Genomic DNA, 22,377 nt, shown 5'->3' with positions numbered 1-22,377 from the left:
AGAAAGTAAGTCATACAGGTTTGGAATGACATGAGGGTGAGTAAATTCTCAAAGAATTTTTGGGTGAAATAACCTCTTCTGTTTTATGAGGTTTGTACTCGTAATAGTACCTGCTCTTTTTTTCTGTAGGAGGTGAAACATATAGGCTCTGCTCATAACAGGAGCGCCATGCCTTTCAATTCTGGCAGTCCAAGGGTGGTCACCAACATGTACAATAACCCCTCTGGCCTGTATTCCTCTGAGAACATTAAGAGTTTTAACAGTGCAGTGGATGATGTCCAGACTTCTGCTGCCTCCAATGAAGCCAGTAGGAAGTAAGCATGATACACACTTCACTAACATACTTGACACAAAGATATGTGGTACAACTATCTTTCAGGGGGAAAAAAACAAAACAGGAAATGATATTACAGAGAGTCCTCTCGGTAACCTGCAGACCTTCATGACTGATAATGATAATGACACAACAAGGCAAGGCTAGTTCAGAGTGTAACTCCCCAAAAATGTATTAATTAATAATATAATTATATATTTTTATTAAAAAATGCTTTTTAATGAAATATAGACTATTATTCAAAAACCTGGGGTCGAGAAAATGTTTTTTTTTTTTTTTGGAAGAAGTCTCCAATGCTCAGGCTGCATTTATTTAACCAAAAATACAGTAACAGTGAAATATTATTACAAATTAAAATAACTATTTTTTTGCCCAATGATTTCTTCCTTATGTTGCGCTGCCTAATATTTTTTGGGAAACCACCGTCATACACTACCATTCACAAGTTTGGAGTAAGTAAGAGTTAAAAAAAGAAATAAATGAATACTTTTATTCAGTAAGGCTGCAATAAATTTATCAAAAGTGACAGTAAAGTATTATGTTACAAAATATTTCTATTTCAAATAAATGGTATTCATTTAACTTTATATTCCTCAAAGAATCCTACCATTTTTAGGATTATATTAAAATAGAAAACCATTCTAAATTTTTAAATTGTAATAATATTCCACAATATTACTGTTTTTACTGTATTTTTTAAATACAGCTTGTGTGAGACTTATTTTAAAAAAGAAAGAAAGAAAGAAAGAAAACAAAGAAGAAAAAACATAATATTCCAAACGTTGTGTATATATAAAGTTAGTGCAATATATTTGGATAGGATAGGATTGGCCTTTTGTGTGACCCATAAATAAATGCTGTCCCACAGCTCCATTCATTTCAGTAATGACTGTAGGTACTTACAAGGTATTTCTGGCACAGCTTGCTCTGGGAAATGGGGTGTTGCAGTTAGACTGTCCCCTTGAAGCCTAAAAAAAGATACAAAAATTGAACATTACAGGTTTTAATTTCAAATAAGTGGCTTGCATTTCTCCCCACAGTTATGATAGCTGTGGAAGATAACAGTGAAAATACTATCATGTTCTCCTTTCAGAGCGAACTCTCTGCTGAGGCTATGAAAGAACTCTGTGTAATGGATCAGTATCGAATAAAATCTCTATTTTTACCTTGTGTCTTTGCTGGATGAGAACAAGTGGAGACAGTGAGTCTCTATTCATAAAAGGTGATGAGACCGTGCCAAAGCAGTCTATTTGTCTTATCACTATCAGGGGAGGATGAGGATATGGGCAGGCTGGAATGTAGACAGAGCGTAACATAGGGGAACGCTTAAGACCTGACAACAATCTACTAATCACCAAACTGTGCAGCTGTCTCAAACACCCATCATTTATGATGTCCTATCTCAGAGGATGCTGGGATTAGAAACTTGTCTAAAGAGGGCTTGTTCTTAAAGGAACAGTTCATCCAAAAATATTATTATCATTTACTCATCCTCAAAAGCAGAATTTGATGCTGCGCTTTATTTCAGTGGGGAAGAGGACTTTGATTTTAGTCTGTTCCTTACAACTGTCTTATGTTTTTAATGGGCTTTTTTGTCATTTTTGGAGCTTTATAGCATGAACATAATGTCTAACATCTCCTTTTGTGGTCTAGGAAAACAAGAAAGGCAACAAAGTTGTCATTTTTGGGTAAATTATCCATCTTACTGTTTATACTACCATGATCCTTAAAGGAACAGTTCACCCAAAAATGAAAATTTAGTGAAAATATACTCATTCTCAGGCCATCTAAAATGGAGATGAGTTTGTTTCTTAACCAGAACATATTTGAAGGAAGTTAGCACTTGCTCACCATTGGATCCTCTGCAGTGAATGGGTGCCGTCAGAATGAGAGTCGTACAGCTGATAAAAACATCACAATAATCCACAAGTAATTCACACAACTTCAGTCCATCAGTTAATGTTTTGTGAAGCAAAAAGCAGTATGTAATAAACAAATCCATCAAGACATTTTTAACTTTAAACCACTGCTCAAATCCTCTACCCATAATATTGCTTTCTCCAGTTCTTGCCTGAATGAGGAGAGAAATATGCACAGATCAAACCCCATTTATAAGTGAAAACAGTCCAAATAGTTCTAAACAAATATGATGGATTTTGATGTGAGTGGACAGCAGATGGACTTTTTCACTGGAGGAACAGTTTTAATGGATTATGGACTGGTATTTTGTCCAGATGTGATGGTTTAAATTTTAAATACCTTAATTATGTATAGGTTTTTACAAATATGCAGATTTTGCTTCACAATATGTTTACTGATGGACTGGAGTGGTGTGGATTACTTGGGGATTATTGTGATGTTTTTTTTTTATCAGCTGTTTGGACTTTCATTCTGACGGCACCCATTTACTGCAGAGGTGCGCAAGTGATGTAATGCTAAATTTTTCCAAATCTGTTCTGATGAAGAAACAACTAATCTACATCTTGGAGTAAATGTTCAGCACATTTTTATATTTGGGTGAACTATTCATTTAAGGCAGTGAAAATCAGTATGTTTAAAAAAAAAAAAAAGATTGTGTGGCCAGGATCATACCAGGCGATTTAAGTAGGCGCATCCAATTAAAACCTTCTCACAAATTTCTTAGAGGACTGGAAAATGAAGACCTACAGCAGTGCAATTGTCATACCTTATTCTTCAACAATGCCGTATTCTCAAACTGTTATTTTGGAACTGTAAATCACCAAATGCTACTTAGAAAATGATAGGCTTGATTCATTTCACATTTCTCAGCATTGTGTGCCTTTTCCCGTAAGCAATCAGGGCAGCTAATATGCATGTTCACAAAAGAAAACAACTCCTTCTCTTTTTACCACTTTACCTGTCTTGCTGTTTCACTGCAGCTTAGCAACTTTATTTTTCTCTCTGTCTATCCATATATCAAATCCACCTACGACTTTCTCCCTCATTCTCTCTCATACATCCTGAAGCCACTGAGAAAAAGCAAATCTGGTCTAGCCCACCATTTGAGGCAGTTCCTTTTCTTACAGCATATTTTTTTTGAGTGAGTAATTAAAATAATGATGGTGAATGACTCATACAGCTGTGCTTGATCGGGTCAGTCCTCAATTATAGCAGACAGGGGTCGAATCTTGGATGCATTTGGCAGCTGTGGCCCAGCTTTGCTATAAAAGGCTACTCTGCATCCTATAAATGTCACAATTATAACATATTGCCTTTTATAGTACCTACTCCTGTCCTGGAATGGATCAGATGCACTTTTTTGTTCATGTACCCCATACATAATATTGACGAGTCATATCTGTAGCCAATTTAAGGAGCAGATGAAAACGGAGAGCAATTGTGCTACATCCAGATGAGCTGTTTTCTAAGCATGTGTGGCTGTAGTCTACCACCTCATCCATCACATGAAGAGACACCAGCAGATAAGGAATAAATCCCATGACCTTTTCCTACAGTGGTGCATTATGGGTCAGCAGATCCCTGCAGAAGATTTTATAAGACTAAGAACACACAAGTTCACATTTCATAATCAGTTTAAGCTTCACTGTGACTGACTGCAATAAACCTTGTGAGAAAACTTTTGAGAATATATAAATAAAATATGAATAATTAGAAAAAGATGATTTGTTGCATTCACTATTTAGTTCTATTTATTTTATTGCATTTTATTTTTAATGCATTGCATTAATAAAACTTAGACTGCAAATTAAAACGAGGCTGTGAGAGAAACATTTATAGGTTATTCTAAATGAACTAGTTTTTTTTTTTTTTTGTCAACTGGAATTTTGATGTACATTACCTTTTTTTCATTGAAATTAATACTTTTATTCAGCAAGAACACATTAATTTACCCAAAAGTGACAGTACACAACAATACATTTATAATGCTACAAACTATTCATATTTCAAATAAATACTTTTATTTTTATATTCATAAAAGAATCCTGAAAAATTGCATTGCGGTTCTCACAAAAATATTAATCAGCTGTTTTCAACATAAATAATATTAAATGTTTCTTGAGCAGCAAATCAGCGTATTAGAATGATTTCTGAAGGATCATGTGACACTGAAGACATGAAATTTTAGCTTTGCATTGCCAGAAATAAATTTTAAACATATATTAAAATAGAAAATTGTATTTTAAATTGTAATAATATTTCACAATATTGTTTTTACTGTATAAAATAAATACTGTATTTCAACAAATGCAGCCTTGGTGAACATAAGAGACTTCTTTTAAAATGGTAGTGTTTTAGAATTTTCTTAATTTAGAATAAAACTGGCGTTCAGGTTTTTGCCCACATAGACACCACCAATAAATCAGTGAATCCACTGAATGGACTTGACGGGCTTAAGTATAATATTACAAGTTTTGAAAGTGTCTAACATTTGGACTTTCCGGACTGCTGTTAAGTACTGTGTTCTTCACTCATTGACCACTTGAGATAACAAATGTCCAGATAAAAGGATTCCTATGTCTGAGCCTTAGAAAATGTGAAGAATGCTGCCTGAGTCCTCCAAGTAGCCTCATGCCCAGGCAAAGAAACAGAGAAGAAAAAAACAGAGAGAGATGGGCATCACTTTCCTCACATTATATGGCTGCTGCTGTTTGGCAAGTCTATATGGCACTGAAGAGCTTCCAGGTGTACAAACAGACAAGGTCAGTTAGAGAATCACTTGGACTGATTCCATCCGATTCATGAATAAATTATTCAAATGAACTGTTCAGGTTTTAGATTCAAAAGAACAGTGTGCTCATGAATCGGACATCACTGATGAAAAAAGATCAATGCAAGAAACCCAAACTCTGATCCAAATATGTAACCGGGGTGGGCCGTATCCACAATCCTGCGCATTTAACCTGTGATATAAACAAATGAACTTCCACATCAATGTGATAAACAGTGCACAAACAAATGGTGATTGAGTGATAAACGTGCGAAGATGTGTTCAGCATCTCGTAGACTGTGAAGAATGTCTAAAGTATCTGTGGTGAATCTGATTTGGGCAGAAATGAAAAGCAAAAAAGAAAGAAGATTGCTGGAATGCTGCGTGTGGCCATCATATCCGGTTGAAAGGGGTTCGGTTGCGGCCTCTCAGCAAACAGAGGTCAGGATACGTGACTCGTGACTTGACTAAGATATATGACAGTGCATTCTAGTGCGGACATAATGATGACATTCTTCACATTGTGTGTACCACTTGACTTGTTGAATGGAGGTTTTCGGGGGTGACAATGCTCACGGGCTGAGGGGTGGCTCTAGTGGAGTGGTGAAGTCATTGAGTAGAGAGCTGTTGGTAAATATTGAGCTGTGTAAATATTTACCTTGCACACCTTGAGCAGATGTTGAGAGTAACTTTTGCCTGGGGCTCTGAACAGTAGGAGCTGCGGCCCTGGCTGAACTTACTGCCAGACGGCAACAGGCCAGTGACCCCCTCCATTCGCAGGTCATCCAGATCCTCTGAGAGAGAGACAACGAGACAGAGAAAGAAAGACGGATCAAAATCTGTTAATGATTTTAACCCTCAGGTTATGATCAGACTGAATTTACTGCCTTTGTATGAAGTCACAAAGATCCTTATGAGGTATGCGTAAAAATAATAATAATACATTTAAACATTTTACATTTTTACAACAATATTAATCACATTTTTATATTATTTATATTATTTTTATAATTCAATGTTATTTTAATCATCATAATCATCATTAAAATAACATGATTTAATGATTTAATTTGTCTTTATAATAAAAATAACAACAATTACGAGCAGATGTTGAGAGTAACTTTTGCCTGGGGCTCTGAACAGTAGGAGCTGCGGCCCTGGCTGAACTTACTGCCAGACGGCAACAGGCCAGTGACCCCCTCCATTCGCAGGTCATCCAGATCCTCTGAGAGAGAGACAAAGAGACAGAGAAAGAAAGACGGATCAAAATCTGTTAATGATTTTAACCCTCAGGTTATGATCAGACTGAATTTACTGCCTTTGTATGAAGTCACAAAGATCCTTATGAGGTATGCGTAAAAATAATAATAATACATTTAAACATTTTACATTTTTACAACAATATTAATCACATTTTTATATTATTTATATTATTTTTATAATTCAGAGTGCAGTGAGAAAAACGTAAAACTAGCACAGCATAACCAGCATAGTCTAAAAAAAAAAAGAGCACCAAATCAGTATTTTATTATGATTTCTGAAGCATCATGAGACACTGAAGTCTGGAGTAATGGCTGATGAAAATACAGCTTTGCCATCACAGGAATAAATTACATTTCAAAATATATTAAAATGGAGAACAGTTCGTTTAAATGAAAATTTTCACAAAATGTTTTTATATTTCTGTTTATATAAAATATATTTGAAACTGAATAACAAAACCATCTAAGCAGCTTTACAGCTAGCAGAATTGCAATACTGCAACCAATTTAACGTTTTGTAACGTTTTGTAAAACGAACTGTTTTATAATGGCACTTTGACAAAGCATGTTTCTCACAGGTAGTTTCATTCTCATTGTCACAAACATCATGATGCAGCAAGAACGAGGAGCAGTGGGGTAAAGTGAGCCACGTTCCGTGAGGTCAGCGCCTCCCACCCGTGCCTGGGGCTGTAGGTGTTATATACCAACTGTACCACTTACGCTGAGACGCACTGCCAGCTGACAGCGTGTTGAAGGACACACAGAAAAAAAAAGCACCTTGTAAGACAAGTAAGTGTAGCTAATGGCAGGGATTAGACTTGGCCTATTCATCCACGAAACTCTTACCCGACTCACTTTACATCTCTCAATTGCCTCGTCATTTTGTTCGAGCTGCTGATGTGGGAAGGGGCCCAGTGGGAAACAACTTATCAGTCACAATTAAAAGCCCCACAAACGCACCTTTTTGTGTGCGAACGCTCCGTGATGTCGACACGAGATTTCTCCCATGAGTCTTTGTGCAAGCACGGAAAGCATGTGTTTGTGTAAAAGGGAGGTCGGCTTGGCACGGGAATGCTGACACTGCCTTGTTCGTGAAATACCAGCGAGTGTGGTGATATTACATGCCTCATTCATCATCGCAGGTCTGATCCAGCTGAGAGAGAGAGCCAGAGGCCACTTCATACACACACGCAGCATTGTACAGGAGAACACAGCTGTTCGTCGTGGGAAAGTCTCTCTTTTCGGACTGGGCTGCAGGGTGTGTGGTTCAACGCTGAGGGGGGCACCTGTGGCAATATGGCAGCGATTTTGTTAAAGCTGATATGAGTTGGCTGAGATGTAGCATTTGAGAGAAGTATAGAGATAGACACAAAAAGAGCGCAGACCTGTATTTATGATTTATGTATTTGAATTGCATATGAAATTTCTGTGGTTGGTATGATTCTTTAAGGCTTTTGAAAGGTATTTTATGCTCACCAAGGCTGCATTTATTTGATCAAAAATACAGTAAAAAAGTAATATTGTGAAATATTATAGCAATAAAAAAAAAAATTTTTTTTAAATATATATATATATATTATGTTAATATTATTATAAAATGTAATTTATTCCTGTGACACCAAAGCTGAATTTTCAGCAGCCATTCCTCCAGTCTTCTGTAATTTGTGGCATATATTTAGGCCTAAATAAAGATTTATGTATTTGAATTGCATATACAATTTTCATTCATTTGGTGAATGAACATGTTTATAATATCTAGCTATGGAACAAGCAATATCCAGAGATTGAAACAAACTGCATTTGTTGATGATAAATATATAAAACTAGTCATTGTGTATTTAAAACATACTCAGTTTATTAGTACTATTACAGAAATCTTACCCATTTCATTAAGTATGACTCATGAGTCAATGCATTCACTGCACTATCCCAGGTAGTTAGGTTCCGAGACCTATCTATGTTCAAAATTCACAAAGATTGGTCTGCCCTTTAATTTTTTATTTTATTATTATTATTATTATTTTGAGATACAGCAAATAAAAATAATGTTGCATTTATCTCCTGCTTTAACTCAAATTTAAAAAAATTAGAGTTCAGACCAATCTTTGTAAATTTATGTATGACAAATATGCATCACATTAACTCATTAACTTAACGCTGTGTAATCCAAATGAATTGGAATTTTTTTAGCAATTCAAATATATACATCTTAAATTTAGGCCTAAATTTCTTTGTATATAATAGTCACCCTTTCCACCTCAAAACTCTATCAATGGAAAGACTAAAAATCATTGGCTGATATTATCAGCGCAAGTTCATTTTCTATAAGAGGGTCAGTGTGCGAGAAACTGTGCCCATAAAAACCCACCCTAATTAATTGGGCTTCCATTGGAAGTCTTTCTGTAAGTGTTTTCCCACAGAGCTTTGGCTAATTTCTTCTTTTATGTGGGCTTAAAGCTGCTTGTTTCACAAATGCACCAATGCCAGAGCCAGAAGTGGACTTTAAGACTTGGAATAGCTCTTCATGGGCCTGACAGGGATCTGAACTCTTGCCATAGTAAAGCGAGAGACTGCAGAGTGGGCTTTTCTTCTATTCCATTTGGAAAGAACTGACGCAGAGGGAAACAAAGGTGTATGCAGGCTCTTTAAATGGTACACTGCCATTCCTTAATAAATCTGCCAGGACTGCCAATCCAGCAAAGCTACAAAATAAGACATGTCATGAAGACACAAATTTCATTGTGATTTGTTTGAGTCTTATCTGAGAATTTAGAGCCTGCTGACAATGTAAGACAAAAGAGGGTGGCGAGGCTTTGAAAATAATCTTGTTTTCCCTCAATAAACTCCTAATTTGCTGCTTATTAATAGTTTGTAAGGTAGTTGTTAAGTTTAGGTGTTGGGTCAGGTTAAGGGATCTAGAACATGGTCATACAGAATAAGGCATTATGTGCATATAAGTACTAATAAAGTGTAATATAGTAAAGTGTAGCCCTTAAATCTAATAAAAAAAGAGATAAATTTAACAAAAAAAATTTCAATAAAGATAATTAGTCTATATTAAAGCTATAATTCTATACAATAGTATCTAAAAAATGAATCATTTTAAATGATACACGTGACATTAGACATCACAAGATTATAATGTGCAATATGAAAAATTTATATCAATTTTGAGATTTGCTAAAAATGACATTTGCAATTAAATAAATTATTTTAAAGATACTTTATGTGTTAGTTTAAGGTAATCTACATGTAACAATAGAGGAAATGAGCATGTACAAATATCCAATATTGACGGATACTAATGAATTAAATAAATAAATAAATCTCTAATAATCTCTGATAACCAATATGATACCAGTATATTCATTATAGTGTAATACTGAAAAGAATTTAAAAATCATTAAAAAGGTAAGACCTGACTATATTACCCCAAATTGTGTTCCATGTATATAAACATATCTATGCAATTAGCATCCAGGCTTAAAAGCAGATGCAGTAAGCAGCTCACTAGGTTTTTAGAACAGACCTAAATGCTCAATGCAAAAAGGGCAACATTAGTCGTCAGCCAAAACTATGAACGTTTACGTCTGTATGTAACCTGGGGCCCTACAGCATAAACATGCTGTCTGACTGAGAGTCACACTAGTCACACGTAGTCTGTAGTCACACTACAAAAGGGTTTTGTGTAATCTCTTAGAGTTCATAGAATACCTCATCTACCTCAGACGCAGCTTACAAATGCTACCTTTATATCTCATAAAACATTTTGATAACATTGAAAAGCAAAATACAGTACCAGTGGCTGCACACATCCAGACAAAACAAGAGCACAGCTTCTATGCAAGTGTGTGTTTGCAGCAGTCATGCATTACTGTAGTGTCACTGAATACTTTCAATGTGGAATAAATCAACTGCCGGGGATGCTGAGCCCCTGGAGAGAGGTGGAAAGTGTTATCCAAACAAAGACAGGGGTGATGACAAGGAATTTCTGTCTGTAATTGTTCACACCAACTGAAGCAATGGGCCGGAGTGTGTGTGTGTGCCTGTTCTAGACAAAGTTTCCATGTAGTATAATGCACCAAAGACAGTCTACACAAATTATTGTGGTTTATGTTGAGGTTGTTAGTCACTATTTGTAACTCATAATTGTGACCCTTGACCACAAAACCAGTCATAGGGGTCAATTTTTCGATTTATACATCATCTGAAAGCTGAATAAATAAGCTGTGTTAGGATAGGACAATATGTGGCCGAGATACAACTATATGAAAATCTGGAATCTGAGGGTGCAAAAAAATCTAAATATTGAGAAAATCGCCTTTAAAGCTGTCTAAATGAAGTCCTTAGCAATGCATATTACTAATCAAAAATTAAGTTTCGATATATTTATGGTAGGAAATTTACAAAATATCTTCATGGAACATGATCTTTACTTAATATCCTAATGATTTTTGGCATAAAAGAAAAATCAATCATTTTTTGACCCATACAATGTATTTTTGGCTATTGCTACAAATATGCCCCAGCGACTTAACACTGCTTTTGTGCTCCAGGGACACATATAGTAATATCTCATAAACAAAAACTAAAAAAAATTGACAAAAGCACAAAACAAAATTTTAACTAGAATTAAATTGAAACCGGAAAGTATCAATTAAAAACTACTTCAGAATATAGCAGATGCAGTAAGCAGCTCACTAGGTTTTAGAACAGACCTAAATGCTCAATGCAAAAAGGGCAACATTAGTCGTCAGCCAAAACTATGAACGTTTACGTCTGTATGTAACCTGGGGCCCTACAGCATAAACATGCTGTCTGACTGAGAGTCACACTAGTCACACGTAGTCTGTAGTCACACTACAAAAGGGTTTTGTGTAATCTCTTAGAGTTCATAGAATACCTCATCTACCTCAGACGCAGCTTACAAATGCTACCTTTATATCTCATAAAACATTTTGATAACATTGAAAAGCAAAATACAGTACCAGTGGCTGCACACATCCAGACAAAACAAGAGCACAGCTTCTATGCAAGTGTGTGTTTGCAGCAGTCATGCATTACTGTAGTGTCACTGAATACTTTCAATGTGGAATAAATCAACTGCCGGGGATGCTGAGCCCCTGGAGAGAGGTGGAAAGTGTTATCCAAACAAAGACAGGGGTGATGACAAGGAATTTCTGTCTGTAATTGTTCACACCAACTGAAGCAATGGGCCGGAGTGTGTGTGTGTGCCTGTTCTAGACAAAGTTTCCATGTAGTATAATGCACCAAAGACAGTCTACACAAATTATTGTGGTTTATGTTGAGGTTGTTAGTCACTATTTGTAACTCATAATTGTGACCCTTGACCACAAAACCAGTCATAGGGGTCAATTTTTCGATTTATACATCATCTGAAAGCTGAATAAATAAGCTGTGTTAGGATAGGACAATATGTGGCCGAGATACAACTATATGAAAATCTGGAATCTGAGGGTGCAAAAAAATCTAAATATTGAGAAAATCGCCTTTAAAGCTGTCTAAATGAAGTCCTTAGCAATGCATATTACTAATCAAAAATTAAGTTTCGATATATTTATGGTAGGAAATTTACAAAATATCTTCATGGAACATGATCTTTACTTAACATCCTAATGATTTTTGGCATAAAAGAAAAAACGATAATTTTGACCCATACAATCTATTTTTGGCCACTGCTACAAATATACCCCAGCGACTTAAGACTGGTTTTGTGGTCCAGGGTCACAATTGAATAAAGTTCTTCAGACTGTTACATGAATCCCACCAAAAGTTACATATATTTATTTTTTTTATTTTTTTTTTCATTTCAGAAGATGTTGAAGATGTAATTCCATAATCACATAGCCATACCACAGTAAACTATAATAAACGCAGACGACGCATGCAGACATGACGTTTCCCGATTTACTTCAAAGTTCTCCATGGGTTTATGTTCCATCTCTAGCTCGTAATTATCTGAGCCGGGTAATTGACAGAATTCGCTGTTGAGAAGCTCTAGACGTCTCAGACTTTGCACACTTTCCGCATTTGTGTTTCATTAAGACTAAAATGCCACATTCCAGCACTGTGGTTTAGTCCCCACATACATACAGCACTTTGAAGTGAGTGGGAAAAGCATTTTTGTTATGCTTTGTAATGAAAACAGTATTTTAACTACGTTTATAATTACGGTCCCGAGTCGAACCTTTCGTTCTCTAAAATACCTCTGCCTACCGCGCTGCAAAAATTTCACGTCTGTCATGGCGGGCGATGATGAATGATCTTTCAAAATGTATATGTAGAGTTAATGAAAGACGGGATTATGTGGAGTTACACACGACGCCGATGTTGATGAGGACTGGAAGACTCTGAGGCGCTGACACTTCAGAGACACACAATCTTAGATAAGTATAAATGACTTAATCAGTTTACACACAAATGGCAATTGTTAAAACTGTTTGCTATTTTATGAATGAGTGATTGTTAAAATCCAAAGCAGATATGTACAATATTGCCACCTGCTGGTCAGTTATAATTGATCCATACAAAGATACAGATGGTTCTTTGGTGCTACATTGAAAAGAAGAGAGATGAGTCTCTCCAAACAGATAAAGTTCACTAAAGCAGAGGTTTACAAACTTTTAGCTGCCAAGGACCCCCAAATTCAATGGTCCCCTTATAAATGCAGCTACATATTTTAAAACGATTTTTACTGTGTGAGGAAAAAAAGTTATATTATAAAGACAACATGTTGTTTAAATAATTGACATTTACATTGTCATTGTACTAAAACCAAAAGATTTAAATATTATCTGGAAAATATTACTTACAAAAGCAATATTTAAATTGTATCTTATTATCTATAAAAACTGTATTTTCGATTGTGCTTTTCACAATAAATATCGATTAAAAGCAACATATACACTACAGTTCAAAAGTTTGGGATCAGTAAGTTTTTTTTTTTGTTTGTTTTTTTTTTTAAAGAAATAATTATTTTATTCAGCAAGTATGCAGTACATTGATCAAAAGTAATACTAAAGATTTTTACGTTGTTACAAAAGTTTTCTGTTTCAGCTCAATGCTGTTCTTTTGAACTTTGCATTCATCAAAGAAACCTGGAAAAAAAATGATCACAGTTTTAAAAAAAATTAAGCAACTCAACTGTTTTTAACATGATAATATTAATAACAATAATCACAAATGTTTCTTGAGCAGCAAATCAGTATATTAGAATGATTTCTGAATGACATTGTGACACTGAAGACTGGAGTAATCATGCTGAAAATTCAGCTTTGTCATCACAGGAATAAATCACTTTTTAAGTCACATTAAAATAGAAAACTGTTATTTTAAATTGCAATACTATTTTAAAATATTAAGCTTTTTAACTGTATTTTGCACTGTAGTTTTACTGTATTACTGTATCAAATAAATGAAGTCTTTGTGAGACTTCTTTCAAAGCATGAACAAATGTTTCAGACCCCAACTTTTTTTTTTTTTTTTTTTACTTTTTTCTGACATTTTTTTCCTGGACCCTAGTTTGAAAACCTTGGCCCTAAAAAAAATCATTCATGCAACTGCCAGACATATTCAGATGTATTCCATACATCTCCTGATTGTAAAGGTAAAAGAAAAACCTCAAAAAGCCAATAACTCATTCAACAACCCCTACATTTATTCTGCAATTTATTCTGAAACACACACCATGCTCGACTGCAAAAATGCTTGAATTTGATAGCAGAGGTGATGTTTCTGTACCATGAAGACCAAGAAACAAATCAGAGGAACACAGACACACACAAACCCTCAGATAAAAGTTACAGGGGCATTGTGTGTAGAATAACATTATCGCAAGATTACAAAACAGACCATTCATATCCACGACGCCTGGACTCAAACATGACTCACTGTCAGATTTTTGGATATGTTTGTTTTTAGGTCTATGGGTTCATTCTTACCATACATCATATTTTGAGGTTTTCGTTCTACTGTAAATCCTCTTGGGGCCTGTGGGTTACATCATACTCTCACTGGATCTTTTCAGCTGTCATCCAGTTTTAATAAATGGCTCACTGTGGCCTACACAATCAATCATTGAGCTGTGGCTTGCAGCGTCTTGGCACAACTGCACACTTCCTGCAATTCCTGCGATTAGGTAATGCATCTGCAAGTGTGCGGTAAAAGCCATGTGAGAGCAATAATTTTTCACAAGGGACTTTTTTCCCCTCTTATCAGTGTATCAAAGATCCTTCATGTGAAAAATTGAAGATCACTGTAATTTACTCCAGCATGTTCCATCATCACCGGCATCCCTGACAAACTGTGCATACTGGATACAGTGGTGCATCTCTGTTATTTGTTTACACTGTTGCCAGGGCAACTGTTGTGTCTCCGCATCCTGGAGAGAGTTATTGGCGTCAGGGAAGAGCAGAGGGTGGCGGCGGCTGCCAAGACAGGCAGCCATTACATCACGAAAAAAGCAGCGCCCTGATCGCTTAATCCACTGCAATTACACCACATCTATAAAATACCAAGACTTGGCGTCATCTGGGGGGTTAAAGTGAAACAGTTCAAAATGATAACCCGCAGATTAGCCATAAAATAGGATCATGTAAAACAGGATTAATCGCAGCATAATCAACAAGAGGCAAAGTGTCATTTTTTTTCAATGTTAAAATACTTTCTTCTATTCTAATGTGAAGGGACTATAAAACACCTTACTATAATAAAACTATTTATAGTTTAATTTTCCAAAAATGACATACTTTCCACGGCTGTCCTCACAGGGCTCATGCAAAAACATTCAGGATAACCAGTGTAGTCTGATTCAGTCTGACTCTTATGAACTGCTACTTTTTAGGGAATCACTATCAGTGCAGTCCCATTCACAAACAAATTATTCATTTTAAGCTTGAAAAACACTCACAAACACAAGGGTTACGCATCTGAATAATTTTGACAAATTCAATACTGAATGAACTTATGGAATCCGTCAAGTGATTCAAATAAATAAATAAATAAGGAGAAAAATACAATTTAGAGAAGAACAGAGTTAAGAATCTTTTCTCAGTTTTCCCTGAAGCTGAGTTATAAAAAATAAATTAATAAAAAAAATTTCCAGTGATGGAATATCTTTATATAGTACAGGATGGACAGATATATGGAATATTACACATATATGTACTATATTAATACTACATATACACTGCCGTTCAAAAGTTTGGAGTTGGAAAGATTTTTAAAGGGGTCATATGATGCGATTTCAATTTTTCCTTTCTCTTTGGAGTGTTACAAGCTCTTGGTGCATAAAGAAGATCTGTAAAGTTGCAAAGACTAAAGTCTCAAATCCAAAGAGATATTCTTTATAAAAGTTAAGAGTCAACCACGCCTACCTAAAACGGCTCATTCTAACACGCCCCCACATGTCTACGTCACGATGTGGGAAGATTTGCATAACACTGCCCAAATGTTCACGCAAAGAAAGAAGGCGTAACTTTGATTCTCGCTGTAGTATTGTTGTTGCCGCCGCCGCCATGTTGTGGAGACGCTGTGTGTTTCGTTATGAAAGTGAAACTACTTTGTTTGGCCTTCCAAAAGAGGACACGACTAGAAATCAGTGGTTAAGTTGTATTTACAACACTGTTCCGGAACAGTTCAACCCAAATATTCAGATGTGTGCGGCGCATTTTATAGAGGACGAGGACTGTTTCCTGGGAGAGTATAGCCTACAATGCCGATGTCTGTTTCTATAAAGTGGGGCAATTCCAACTTTGCAAGGACAGTCTGGCGCTTCTGACTCACAGACTGTAAGTACGTTTTTATATTTAAAGGACGATATCCGCTTCGTCATGCCTGGAGCTGATCCGTGCTGGTTTATGTCTCGTCGCTCCGGCCGGACACGGCATCAACAGTATGTGAGGGGCGTAACATTTCCGTCTCACGTTTGAGGTATTCGGCCAATCACAACGCACTGGATAGCTGGCCAATCAGAGCACACCTCACTTTTCAGACCGATGAGCTTTGTAAAAATCGACGCGTTTCAGAAAGGCGGGGCATATAGAGGAGAAACAATAATGTACAGTATGTGGAAAATAATGTGTTTTTTTTACTTTAAACCGCATAAACACATTGCATTACACCAAATACACAAAATAATTTTTTTGTCAAAAATACAGTAAAACAGCACTATTGTGAAATATTACAATTTAAAATAATTGTTTTCTATTTTAATATATTTTAAGATTTAATTTATTGCAGTGATGCAAAGCTGAATTTTCAGCATCATTACTCCAGTCTACAGTGTCACATGATCCTTCAGAAATCATTATGCTGGTTTGGTGCTTAATAAACATTTCTTATAAATGATGAAAACCATTGTGCTGCTTATTCTTTGATGAAGTGAAAGTTCAAACAAACAGCATTTATTTAAAATAAATACAATAAAAATATTTTGTAACATTATAAATGTCTTCACTGTCACTTTTGTTCAAGTCAATCAATCAATCTTAATGACTTTTGCATGGTCAAGGGCCTCTTACATTTTATTCAGAAAAATGTCATTTCTTTTTTTTGTGCAATTCATTTCAGTAATTAATGTGTCCCAATAAAGACACAGAAATAACAAGATACAAATAACCCCGCTTATATACAAATCAGTCAAAAACCAATGAACCAGAATACAATATTTCTCTCAGCACTTGGAGTTTCCAAAAAAAAAACACAATTTCCCATATTTTTATTGTCAGCCAAACCAACAAACCACATTGTGCTGCTTATTCTTTGATGAAGTGAAAGTTCAAACAAACAGCATTTATTTAAAATAAATACAATAAAAATATTTTGTAACATTATAAATGTCTTCACTGTCACTTTTGTTCAAGTCAATCAATCAATCTTAATGACTTTTGCATGGTCAAGGGCCTCTTACATTTTATTCAGAAAAATGTCATTTCTTTTTTTTGTGCAATTCATTTCAGTAATTAATGTGTCCCAATAAAGACACAGAAATAACAAGATACAAATAACCCCGCTTATATACAAATCAGTCAAAAACCAATGAACCAGAATACAATATTTCTCTCAGCACTTGGAGTTTCCAAAAAAAAAAACACAATTTCCCATATTTTTATTGTCAGCCAAACCAACAAACCACACTGGAGAGATTCACAGCCACTATGTCATCTGGGTCTCTTTGAACGAGACGGAGTGGGTGTCTCAAATGTGCCATACGGGTGGGCATCCAGCGCGAGAGAGCTTCATCCCCCACAGAACCCCTCCATATGTGCATCACCCTCCAGAAAATGACAACGCAAGATCTGTGTGAAACAAGGGCACCATTTATCAACTCTGTCCCATCATCCCACATGAACACTCCTTCATAAATCTATTTCTCGTGTTTGAACGGTGTCAGACGTGACCTGACTCATATTCAGAGACAGACAATATACCAGATAAAAGGCCGCCGCCACAAAATTTGAAACCGTAAACCATGGCAGAAATAGCTTATTCATCCCGCCGAGTGGCCACAGCTTAGACATGTAAAACAACCTGAGAATAGATCTACATTATTTCTTTTAGTCTCAGTTACACACATCTGTCAGCATCTGTCTTCGCCAAGACTGACTAGCACAGCAAAAAAGCAACCAGTGTCCCGTGAGCTCTCTCTTCAGACATCATTTACTGTAAATGTGCGGCTACATCTGTATCTTTATCAAGTTCGTGAGGCCATGAAAGTCATAATGGCAATATTTAGTGTTGCTCTGGTATGGGAAAGCACTGCTGTCTTGGGAAAAGGGTTTTCTACCATGTTGGTTTATTAGTTAACCAAAAGACAACAACGTGCTGCCAAAAACAGGGTTTTGCTTCAAAAACCCCACTTGAAGAGTTGAAAATGTGGTTGACTGTGTGCAGACTATATATGATGAGTGGCCCCACATGTATTTATCTCATATACAAAAGTTGTGAGTCATTTTCCACTGAGACTGCTTTTGTTCATTGATTTGTTTATACAAATATCTTATTATTTAGTGTAAATAATCCCAGAATAAAAGGAGACTTTGGGTCGGCAACAGTTTTATGACTGTTATATTTTTTTTTTCCCCAGAAAACTAATGTCAGATTTTTGTAACCCTTCATAAACAATGTTATGTCTTCTATGTCAGCAAATTGGTTCATTTTACTTCCGACAGTTCAAGCTGTTCAAATAAAGGGAAAAATAACTATGATTTCCATCTAGTGGTAAAAAGCTGACGTTGCCAAAGTCAAACTCCTATAGTAATATGTCTAATAATAATAATAATAATAATAATAATAATAAAACCTAACATAAACTAATATAATATAATTGTATACTATGTTTTATACTATAATTATATTAAGAATTTTGATATTATTACAAGGTTGCAAAAACATGCTACCCATTAAACTAACAAAAATATACGGATCAATTTTCATGAATATAATTGGTACTACTGAGTAATATAGCTGACAGGGAACAATTTAAATTTTCATATATTTATTATATTAACTTTTAATGAAACTAGAGCAACTGCACAAGCTCTGATGAACAGCCAATGGATGGATTAATATATATACAATACACAATATATTGTAATATTATATATCTCTATATATCGTCAGGAGCCATTGGTATTAATTTTGTGTAGCCTGTATATGCTTTTTTGTTTCTCAAAGTTATGGTAACTACTGACTTGCATTTTATGAATCACCAAGGACCACACTTTCAGCTAAAAATGTCTTTACTGTACTACTGAAGAAAAAAGTCACCTACACCTTGAATGGTCTGAGGGTGAGTAAATTAACAGCAAATTTTAATTCTTGAGTGAACTATCCCTTTAAATCCAGCCTCAGCTGAAGTCGTGCACACCTAAAGATCACAGGGTTTGGGGGGCAAAACTAATCATTACTTATATAGAATTAATGTATCAGTAACTTTTAACAAAACTGAACTTTAATCCAACCCTGTGATGTAAAAAATAAAACAAAAAAAGTGACCAACATTTTAGTAATATGAAAGCATGTTGTACCATATTGGTAAAAATTTAATATTTCAAATAAAAGAAAAAAGAAAAAAGAAAAAGAAAACATAGGGAAGAACAGAATTAAGATGTTCTCCTCAGTTTTCCCTGAATCTGTGTTATATTAAAAATTAATTTCATTGCAGTTTCACAGAATTGCCAGAGGAGCAAGACAATTAGAGCAGCACAGCAGCTGATTCCCTCAAGTGCCCAGTCAATATGTTCAGTAAACAGCCTGAGCAGCACCTCCACTGAATACATGATCAATTGAGAAAAAAACAGTGGGCTGAAGACATCAGGTACAAGGTTTATTCATTAGCATAATTACACTCACTTGAATTGAGCATTGAAGCAAGGTGGGGAGAGGGTTCAGACACGATTACACCAGATTTTCTCCAGAGAGAGAAGGGCATCAGTGACTGATGGGCTCAAATGATTCTCACAGTAATGCTGCACATATGTGAATGCCGTTTATTGCAAACAGGAGGGGAGGAGAGGATCGATGAGGAGGTTTAGAACAGAACAATCAACAATAATACATTTTGAGAAATGCTGCGCTGATCTCCACCACTAGAGGTCAGTATAAGCCCATGCAAACTTCAGATATATCATTTGACATGGCAATGAAAGGGACAGATTTGATACCAAATTCATAACTAGACCCTATGAGGGTAAACAGGCAATCAGAGGATATTGCATTCTGAATCTCACATTACCAATCGTTTATAAACTAGATTTTACTTTTCTTGTAAACATAGAAATCATTCCTGGTATGTTGTCAATTTGTCTGTATTAATATTAATGATAATGCTAAATGACACCCCAATGTTATCGACAAAAGTTTGGAATAATTATGATTTTTTAAAAATGTTTTAATGTACAATTATTTATAAAAGAAGTCTGAACAACTGTCAGAACAGCTGTGCAGTTTAATAATTTTGTGGAAAAAAAACACAACACTTTTATTCAGCAAGGATGCATTAAATTGATCAAAAGTGACAGTAAATACAATTATAATGTTAAAAAAGGTTTCTATTTAATATAAATTCTCTTCTTTCTAACTTTCTATTCATCAAAGTATCCTGGAAAAAAAGTGTCATGGTTGCAACAAAAATATAAAGCAGCACAACTGTTTTCAACATTGATAATAATAAGAAATGTTTTTGGATCATGTGACACTGAAGATTAGAGTAATGGCTGAAAATGATGGATGAAAATTCAGCTTTGCCATCACAGGAATAAATTAATAAAATATATTCAAATATAAAACAAATATTTTACATGGCAATAAATACATCCTTGGTCAGCATACAAAAACATTTAAAAATTAATTTTTGGCCGCTAGTGTATAACAAACGTCTCCTTACATATCTGTAACTGAATGACCAGAATAAAAGCTACAATGTTTCCTATGTTCAGATTATCTTTTAATAAGAGCACATTTGTATTCTGAGGTAATATTGTTTCCAGCACAATCAAAAGGGATTAATTAGCCACATGATAGTGATTGTGACCTTTACAGCTCTCTGTGATGATGCTGTAATGAGACTGGGAGTCACACTCTTGTCTGCTTTAGGTCAGGAGGGATCACAGGACTGACACAAGAAATGAGATCCAAAGACGCAGTATCTCACTCCCGTCTCGATGACTCTCTCCCATCTGTTCACTGTTTGTCTGAGTTCCTCTGACAGGGTGTTCAATATGAGTGATGAGCCCAGGCCACTACCTGACACCAGGAACTCCATCAGCCTGCAACTACTGAGAGCAGTTCATCTCAGAACCACATATCCTTATATATCTCTCTCTCGTTGAATCAATAAGTCTATAATCATTTGGAGTAAAATATGATTTATATGGCTTTTTTTCTACACACACAATGTTACAAAACATCTCTGCAAACCATATCCAATATCTATTTAAAGCATCAGAGTTCCACAGTAAGAGGAGTGTGTTTCCTGCTAAGCAGAAAATAGTGATGGGAAGTGAGGCATAGGCCATGTTTAGTTAATGTATTAGTAGTAGTTTTACTGCATATTTATATATCATTCTGCTTTCTAAAAACTGGTCGAAATCATTAGATTAATTGTAATTATTTTTATTGACAGCACTCATTTACTAACAGTAAGACACATAAAAATCTGCATAGTTTTAGGTAATATACTGTAATATATATATATACACACACTTTTAATTAGGTCATAATTTTAATTATTTATTAAAATAATAATCTAATTAAAAGTAAAAGTAAAGTAATATTTTTTAGATCACCGAGAATATAAGCCAATTTAATTTTTTTTTTTTTTTAAATAAAACATTAAAATAATGTTTTAATTTTAAATTTGTTTTTAAAATGTCATACTAATGCCACTAACATTCATATTTTCTTACAAAAATATAAATGAGTTTCTAGTCACACATATTGCATATAGTTATGCATTTGTATTTTCTCTATGTGCAAATATATAGCTATTTAAGGAGGGGGGTCATCATATTTGAAGGTCATTGGCATTACAATTTTTGAAAACCTTGTCTATTGCACATTATAGCAAATGTACAGTCATGGCCAAAAGTTTTGGCAGTGACATCAATTTTGTGGTTTGCAAAGTTTGCTGCTTCAGTATTTGTAGATTATTTTTCCACGTTTCTATGGTATACTGAAAAACAACGATAAGCATATCATAAGTTTTAAAGGCTTTTATTGGCAAAAAAATATAATGAGTCAAAATTACAGTGTTGACCCTTGTTCTTCATAACCTCTGCAATTCGCTCTGGCATGCTGGATATTAGCTTCTGCGCCAAATCCTGACTGATGGCGATCCATTCTTGCCTTATTAGTTCTCGGAGTTGATCACAATTTGTGGGCTTCTGCTTGTCCACTCGCCTTTTGAGGACTGACCACAGGTTCTCTATGGGATTGAGATCCGGGGAGTTGCCTGGCCACGAATCCAAAGTTTCAATGTAATGATCTTCGAGCCACTTCTTTATCACTCTTGCTTTGTGACATGGTGCTCCATCATGCTGGAAAATGCATGGATCATCACCAAATTGCTC

At 35.2% G+C, this 22,377-nt stretch overlaps 1 protein-coding gene across 1 annotated transcript in view; it reads right to left on the bottom strand.

Moving 5' to 3' along the window:
* LOC107758299 (uncharacterized protein C8orf34 homolog) overlaps window positions 1–22,377 on the bottom strand; it is a 101,711-nt gene that overhangs the window by 34,065 nt on the left and 45,269 nt on the right. Inside the window, exons 8-9 of the mRNA XM_016576010.1 lie at window positions 5,683–5,818; window positions 1,238–1,302 (exon numbers count right to left, since the gene is read on the bottom strand). Of these exons, the coding sequence (XP_016431496.1) occupies window positions 1,238–1,302; window positions 5,683–5,818 (201 nt within the window). The remainder of the gene's footprint in view (window positions 1–1,237; window positions 1,303–5,682; window positions 5,819–22,377) is intronic.

Source organism: Sinocyclocheilus rhinocerous, unplaced genomic scaffold, assembly GCF_001515625.1.
Source record: "Sinocyclocheilus rhinocerous isolate Xijiao unplaced genomic scaffold, SAMN03320098_v1.1 scaffold142, whole genome shotgun sequence".
Lineage (NCBI taxonomy): Eukaryota > Metazoa > Chordata > Actinopteri > Cypriniformes > Cyprinidae > Sinocyclocheilus > Sinocyclocheilus rhinocerous.
Note: the sequence above shows the minus strand (reverse complement) of the source record. Positions and strands in the feature narration are given on the sequence as shown.